Source organism: Belonocnema kinseyi, chromosome 6, assembly GCF_010883055.1.
Source record: "Belonocnema kinseyi isolate 2016_QV_RU_SX_M_011 chromosome 6, B_treatae_v1, whole genome shotgun sequence".
NCBI classification, from domain to species: Eukaryota; Metazoa; Arthropoda; class Insecta; order Hymenoptera; family Cynipidae; genus Belonocnema; species Belonocnema kinseyi.
The window spans coordinates 58,995,171-59,003,578 of NC_046662.1; the positions used below are offsets into that span (position 1 = coordinate 58,995,171).

At 23.9% G+C, this 8,408-nt stretch overlaps 1 protein-coding gene across 1 annotated transcript in view; it reads right to left on the bottom strand.

Annotated features, from left to right (window-relative positions):
* LOC117174918 (plexin-B) overlaps positions 1 to 8,408 on the bottom strand; it is a 69,366-nt gene that overhangs the window by 23,573 nt on the left and 37,385 nt on the right. The window contains exon 5 of the mRNA XM_033364373.1: positions 1,115 to 1,613. Coding sequence (XP_033220264.1) covers positions 1,115 to 1,613 — 499 coding nt within the window. The remainder of the gene's footprint in view (positions 1 to 1,114; positions 1,614 to 8,408) is intronic.

The following is an 8,408-nucleotide window of genomic DNA, read 5'->3' on the forward strand; positions in this document are numbered from 1 at the left end:
TTCTCGGTAATATTTTCATTCTCGTTAAGTTCTCAAAGTAATATGACCGGCTCAGAACTCTAATATGGATGAAAAAAAACTTAATTGAATTCAGAAAATTTTAAATGAGCTTAGAAAAATTCAAGGGAATTCAAAGGAATTCAAAAGAATTTGATGAAATTCTTAAGAATTAAAGTTGAGGTTAAAACACTTCAGGATAAATTAAATAAAAACTTGTTAAAAAATAAAAATAATAAATTCACTCAATAAAGAAGAATTGAGTAAATTTAGAAGAATTCAAGTGAATTGGGAATTCAAAATGAATTCTATAAAATAATTTCAAATCTTCCAAAGCCTACTAATTTCTAACCAAAAAATGAATGATTACAAAACAATTCAAATGAATTGGAAATAATTGAAAAAATTACAGTGATTTCAGTAAAAATTGAGTGAATTTGGGGGAATTTAAGGAATTTTAATATTATATATTGTAATCTTTGAAAAGAGCCTAAATATTTCAAATCCTTAATTTTTTTTTAAATCCCTTGAGATTTTTTTAAGCTTTTGAAAATGCCAATGATTTTGAAAAAAAGTACCTCAAAATATTTCAAATCCTTTGACCACTTTACCAATTGATCTACAGGATCAATTCAATAAAATACTTTTAAATATTTAAAAAAATCAGTTGAAGTAGAACTGAGCAAATTTAGAAGAATTCCGATGAATTAAAATATTTCATTATAAATTAGTAAGAATTCAGGGTAAAATAAAAAAATAAAATAAATTTAAAGCTTTTCAAATCATAGAAGCCCTGCCAAATACTTAATTTCTCTTGAATCAATTCTTTTAAATCCCGTAAAATTCTATGAAATCTGGCGATATTTCCAAAATTCTCTAAATTTCCTAAATTCAAAGTAATATATTCAAATTCAAATTCAAAGTAAATATAATAAGTAAAGTATAAAGGGATGTTTTGAAAATAGTGGCGCGCGAGTTCGATATCTGTATTTAAAAGGCAATAATTTAATATTGTTCAAGCTTCTATTAATCTCGAAATTTGCAAGTCAAATATAGTCTGAGGCTGAACTGTAATTTATACGAAGGAGTAACTTGGAAGACAAACAAATGAACGTACATTTTCGCCAGAAATGATGTTGCCCTGGCATCCGCTGGTATTATGCGTGCACTTGTTATCGTAGACACACCAGCTGCAGGCCCACTGGGATTTAACACATTCCGTACAAACAGTGTGCCTCGAGCAATCAAAGTACGCAAAGTTGCGCGAGACAAAGTCCTTATTAGTTTCGCTGGATCGCACCGAGAGTGGAACCAAAACGTGATCGGTGCCTTCGGGAATATTTGGCCTGGATAGAGTCATCGGAGTTGGACATGAGAGTCCGAAGCCAGTCATAATTGCGTCGATTGGTTCAGCGGTTCCAAATACACATTTGTAATTGGTACCGGAAGGCAATTCGGGAAGAGTTCTGATTGTCAATTGAACCGTTGTCATTTGATTAATTGGGATCCGGTCCGGAAGTACTTGTTCAAAATCTATACACTGTTGTCCTGTTCCCAAAGAAAGCCACCTTGGACTACTTCGACTTGCTTTCTGACACGCTCGGCGAACTGTGCATCTGAAAATAAAAGATGGAGGTGGAATTAAAAAATTGGTATCATTTTTAAACAATCCATATACAATTTCACGAATTTATTATAACAGGGTGGCCGTTTTAATCGGAGAAAAAAATTCCCGGTCATTTCCCGGGTTTTCCCGGTTCGTAAACATTTTTCCCTGGCAATAAAATTTAAAAAATCAAATTATATTCTAAACATTTTTCCATATAAAGTAATAAGCAATAAACAAGAAATTAAAGCATTCAAAGTGGAATCTTTAAATTCCAAACTTTTAAAATTGAAGTTTAAAAGTTTTCAATTCAAAAATTGTGTATTCAAATGCTCAATAACTTACACGTGTAAACTGGAAGGTACTGACACTTTTAAATTGAACAGTTTTAAGTGAAATGCAAATAAACTGCAAAATTTAGAACTTTTATGAATTATAGAGTTCAAAGATGTAGATTAAGTTCCAAAAAATATAAATTCACGTTAACATTTTCAATAGTCTAAAATAAAGAATCACGCAATGAACTTGAAAAATTTTCAAAATTATATTATTTCAAGTAATTTTAAGCTAAATACATTAGAAATTGAAAAATCATTTTTTTAACTCAACAGTTCTTAAATTAGAAGTTGAATTATTTTCATTTTAGATTAACTAGGCATCCTACAAAAGCTTTAAAATTTTATTTCAAAATATTGAAAACTCTAAAAGTGGTTTTAAATTTTTCCAAATTCAAAATCATTTTCGAATTTTTTCTATAACTTTTACAAAATCCTGCAAATTAAAAAAAAATAAATTTGAATTTATAAATAACAACAAAAAATTTATTATTTGTAAAAACATTAGAGTAAAATTACGAGACATATAGAAGTTTTAAAATGATTCGAATTAAATTTAGAACTTGAAATAATTTGAAATACTTACAGCCTAATTTAAAATAAAATTTAGATTTTTGCAGATTTCAAACAAAAAATTTAGAATTTTTTTAAGACTTATGAAAGACTATAAAAGAATAAAAATTTTCTCAAGATTCTTAGGAAAATTGAAAATGATTTTTCACTTTGAAAAATTATTGTAACAAAAATTTTAAGAAGATTTTAAGACATTTAAAATATGATCAAAAAAGAACATGGAAGATGTTAACGATTTTATTTAATTTGCTGCATTTTCAAAAATTGTAAGAAGATTTCGATTAATTTTAAAATATATTTAGAAGTTTTGAAACAAATTTAAACACATTTCGTTTAAATTACTTAAAATAATTTCAAGTTTTAATTAATTTTGAAGCTTTTTAAAACTTCGAAATATCTCTTTAAAATTTCTCAAATTTTGTCTACAAATAATAAGTGTTCAATTGTTATTTATGCGTCAAAATTTAACAATTTCACTTATAAATTAAACATTTTTTAAATAAAACAATTAAAATTGTAACGCTAAGCGATTAAAAGTTCTTCGAAAAACTAAAGATTCAAAGCTTTTTATGTAAAACAATTCAGTTTCAAACTTTTTTCTTTTAAATATTTGGTTTCAATTTACTCCTCTTAAATGAACAGTGCACGTTTACATTTTTTAATAGCTGAAAAAATTAATAGAAATAATATATTAATAAATTTGTTTATTAAATTTAATATAAAGGAATACCTGAAACTCTAAATTAAAAATATATTATTGATAAATCATGAAAATGTTTATTTAAAAATAAAATTTTTGGAATAAATGCTATATTAATTTTAATTCTTATCAAGACTTTCGAATTGAAACAGTTACAATCTGGAAATTCTAAAAATTTATACGGATCTAGAATTGTTTGGTAAAATCAATTATTGTTTAGATTTCTATACATTCTAAAAATAATTTATTTATTTATATTTACAGTTGATAAAATAAAGCTGTCTTTTATCAAAAATTTTAAACTTCAAATGCTTTAAATTTTTAATTGTTTAAATCCTCAAAACTGCACTTTAATTCTTTTACAAATTTAAAAATTTAAAAACGGTTAAATTAAAGTTGGACAGATTTTTTTTTACCAAAAATATTGTAAAATTCCCGATCAAAAAATAAATTCACTGTCATTTCCCGGTTTTCCCCGGTCCCATAAAATTCCCGGTCATTTCCCGGTCCAGCGGCCACCTTGTATAAATAATGTTGTTTTTTTTCAGTCTTTTTAAATATCTAAATGGGTAAAAATAGTATTACTGACATTTAAAATTGAAACAAATTGGGTTTTCACTCAAAAAACTAACTTTGATTTAATTAATATGTTTAATTTAGAAAGGTTCTAAATGAAAAGTACTACTAAAACAATTAATCATTTTTTAAATTCATCCTATAATTCCACAAATTTGAAAAACAATTAAAAGAAATTTTTACTTTATCTTTCTATATATAAAATGCAGTTAAAAAGTTAAGTATTAACCAAACATCAAAAAAAATTTCAACAAAATCGTTAAATTTTCAACTAATATGATGAATATTAAACAGAAATAATTGACTTTTAAACAAAATACATAAAACTTCAACTAAAGAAGATGAATTTTCAGCCTCAAATTGAATATTTAAACAAATAGTTGACAAAATTCACTTTCAACCGAAAAAAAAAACAAATTTTCAAAAAAATAGTAAAGTATCAACTTGAATAATCAAATTTTCAGTACAAAACCTTGATTTTCAAAAAAAAAATTAATTTCAAATAAAGTAGTTGCATTCAACCAAAAAAAAAACGAATTTTCAACGAAGAAATATTTTCCAGTCAAGAGAGAGAATATATTTTGACCAAACTGATGAATTTTTAAGATAAAAATGAATTTCCAACCAAGAAGATTAATTTTGTATCAAAAAGGATGATTTTTCAACCAAACATTTCAATTTGCAACTAAAAAGATAAATTTCCAACCAAAAATTGAAAAGCTAAATTTCCTGTTAAAACAAATTACTTATCAACCAAGATAACAACGAATTTTCAACAAAATGATTAAATTTTTAACCGAAGTGATAAATTATCAACTAGCTCGATGAATCTTCAACAGAAATGTTTACATTTTAAATAAAATAAAAATATATTTTCGCCTAAAGAAAATAAATATTCAAACAAAAATAAAATAATTACATTTTCAGTTTAAAGAAATTAATTTTTAACCAAAACAAAAACGTTTTTAATTTTAAAAAAACTTAAATTTCTAACAAAGCAGATGAATTTTCAATTAAATACGAAGTTTCAACAAAAAAGTTTCAATTTCTACCAAGAAAGATTTTTCAGACAAGAAAGGCGAATTTTGCACAAAACAGTTGAATTTTGAACCAAAACATTTTAGCTTTTAACAAAAAAGTTCATTTTCAACCAAATAGTTGAATTTAATACCAAAACGGTTAGATTTCTAACTAAATTGTAGCATTTTCGAATTAAAAATACGAATTTTCTTTAAAACAGTTCCTTTCTCGAACAGAAAATATCAATTTTCAACAAAAAATTTAATTTTCAAGTAAATAAATGAATTTCTACCAAAATAGTTAAAATTTCAACCCAAAAAGACAAATTTTCAACAAAATATTTAAATTCAGTAATATAAGGCTCCCTTTCAAAGAAAGAAACATTGTTATTTAATTTTATATTTCGAATTTAAAAAATTTAAACATATTCTCGAAAAAATTCCATGAAATTAAACAAATTCTCTGACAATTAAAGGTTTTTCCAGTTATATTAAAATTCCCTGAAATTAATTGCAGGCAGAATCATAAATAAACAAATTCTTAATTTTTGCGAACGAAAATCTTCTTTGTGGAATCTTTGTAAGTATTAAAAATCTTGGTGAAATCTTGAAATTTCTGTGAAATCTTTAAATTATTTGAAATATTTGTGAACTGTTTTGAAATCTTTGTGAAATCTCCTCGAATATACTGAAACCTTCTGAAATTGTTAAAAACCTTTGAAATGTTCTGAAATACATTTAAATTTGTTAGATTCTTGAAATCCTTATAAATCCTTTTAAATTCTTGTGAAATCTTTCCTACATCTTTTGTATTCATTTTAAATGACTGGAGTATTTGAAATATATGTGAAATGTTTTGAAATTTTCTTTAAAAAATGTCAAATCGTTTAAAATACTTGAAATGCTTTATATTTTGACCCTTTTAGAAATCTTTAAAATTTTTGAAATCTTTTGAAATCCTTATGAATTCTTTTAAATATTTGTGACATCTTTCTGAAATCTGTTGCATTTGCTTGAAATCATTGGAATTTGAAATTTTTGTGAAATGTTTTAAAACCTTAAAAAGTTTGACATTATTTAAAATGTTTGAAATGTTTTGAGATCTTTGAAATCTGGTATACCCCTTTTTGAAATCTTTGAAATTCTTGTATTCTTTTGAAATATTTATGAAAGTATGACACTTTGAAATTTTTTAAAAATCTTTTGTATTTATTTGAAATATTGGAAATCTTTGTGGTATCTTTTGAAATCTCTTGGAACTTCGGTAACATTTCTGAAAACCTTAAAACCTTTAAAATTTGTGTGAAATGTTTCGAAATATTTTGAAATCTTCATGAAATCTTTGTGAAATCTTTCTTCAATCATTGTTTATGAAATCTTTTCTGTTAGTTAAAAATCATTGAAATCTTTTGAAATCTTCTCAAATTTATTGAAACCTTTTGAAATTGTCTAAAATCATAGAAATCTGGTGTAATGTACCCTTTTTGAAATCTTTTTAAATCCCTATCAATTATTTGCAATATTTTTTTAATTTTTCTGAAATCTTTTGTATTCATTTAAAATCACTAATATATTTGAAATCATAGTAAAATATTCTGAAAACTTCCAAAACATTTTGAAACGTTTTGAAGTGTTTAAAATTATTGTAAATTAAATATTACCAAAAAAAGTATACTTTAACATTCTATATAATCAAAAAAGAAATAAAAAACTTATAAAATAATTCACAATGTTCTTGGCAATCTATAAAATTATTAGTACAGTCTACAAAAAGTGGCCTACAATATCTTGATAAAATAATTGTTTTAAAAACAAAACAAAGATTCAAATTCAAGGATCTCGTGAAAAATTCAAGGAATTTTCCAGGTTTTCAAGTTACAAAAAAAATCAAGGAGATTTCCAGATATTGCTAATACGGCAGTTTTTCATAAACATTCCTTTGGTTAATTATTTTTGATATTCTAATTAGTAAATAATTATAATTTTGCATGACTTTGATTTTGGCGATTAATTAATGAAGTATCTCGTCATCCCAAATTACTGGATGAGAAGTTAAATATTTTTTATAAGCTTGGCTAGACGACTAGACGCAGCCATTAAATAATGATTAATTATTGAGGAGTAATTACCAAAACAAAACAAAAAAACTATTTTTAATCTGTTATTATACTTTAATTATAATCAAACGGGTTTATAACATATTTTATGTAAAAATTACTTGGTGTTAAAATAAATCATTTTTTAAATGTTTTTTGCAATAACTCTTCAATAATTAATCATCAATATAAAAAAATCAAAACTATAACTAAATTTTTGTTCTAAATCTTCAAAAATACACATTTTGTTTGACAATCTTTTTAAAATCTTTACAAGATTTAAATAATTCTTTAAACAAGAGAAATTTCAACAAAATAGGTGAATCTTCAACCCAAAAAGATCTTTTTTCAACCAGTTGCATTTTTAAACAAAAAAGAGGACATTTTTAGCAGAGGAGACGAATTTTCTATAAAATATTTTAATTTTTCAACACGAAAATATGAATTAAAAAAAAAGAGAAATATAAACCAAATAGTTGAATCTTCTAAAAAAAAAAACGAATTTTCAACGAAATAGTTATATTTTCTACCAGAGATCAATTTTCAGCTAAAATTATGAATTTTCAATAAAAAACAATCAGTGTTGAACAAAGTAGTTCAACTTTTAACCAAGTAGTTAAATTTTCAACCAAAAAACATAATTTTTCAACTAAAAGTTTAAAGATCAATATTTGAAATAAAAAAGAGTTGACAAGACAAGACGAACTTTCAACAATATTCCACATTGTTTCCGGAATATTTTTTGACAATTTTGGAAATGATTAAAATATTTAAAAATATTCTCTTAAAATTAATTTTTCAAAATAAAAATTCCTTTAAATTTTCCCAGAAATCTTAAGGAAAATTGTTTAGTCTCTTGAAAACTTTTGAAATTCTTAAAAAGCTTCTAAGCTTTGTTTTTGAAATCTTCAACAAACTACATTTTTTTTCAATTTTTAAAACCTTTTCGAGTTTTTAATTATTTTCGAACCTTTTTAGAACTTTTAAATGTCTCTTAAACATACTCGAACTTTTTCTTAACTTTTATAATCTTGCAAAATTTGGCTTTAAAATCTTCAACATTCTTTTTCGAAATTTTCAAAAATCTACATTTCATTTGAAAAGTTTTGAAATATTCTCAAAGTTTAAATTAGTTTCGAATTTTTTTCCAAAACTTTTAAAGCTTTTAAATACCTTTTAAATAATTCAGTTTTCCTACAAAAAATTTTTGATTCTATAAAATTAAAAAAATTGTTTTAAAATGTTCCAGATTCTTTTCGACATATTTAAGATTCTTCCAATCTTGAGATAAATAAATTAATTAGAACATTAACAAGTTGCAAAATTGTAAAAAAAAAATATTTTCCATTATTAAAAAATCATTTACAATTAAATTGGTCTCTGTTATCAATAGTGTTTAAAAACATTTAAAAATAAATTCCATCGTAAACTAAAATTACTTGTTTGGAAATTCTCATCTACAAAATTTATGTTGCAGAAAATTCGTAATAAAAAAAAAAAAAAAAA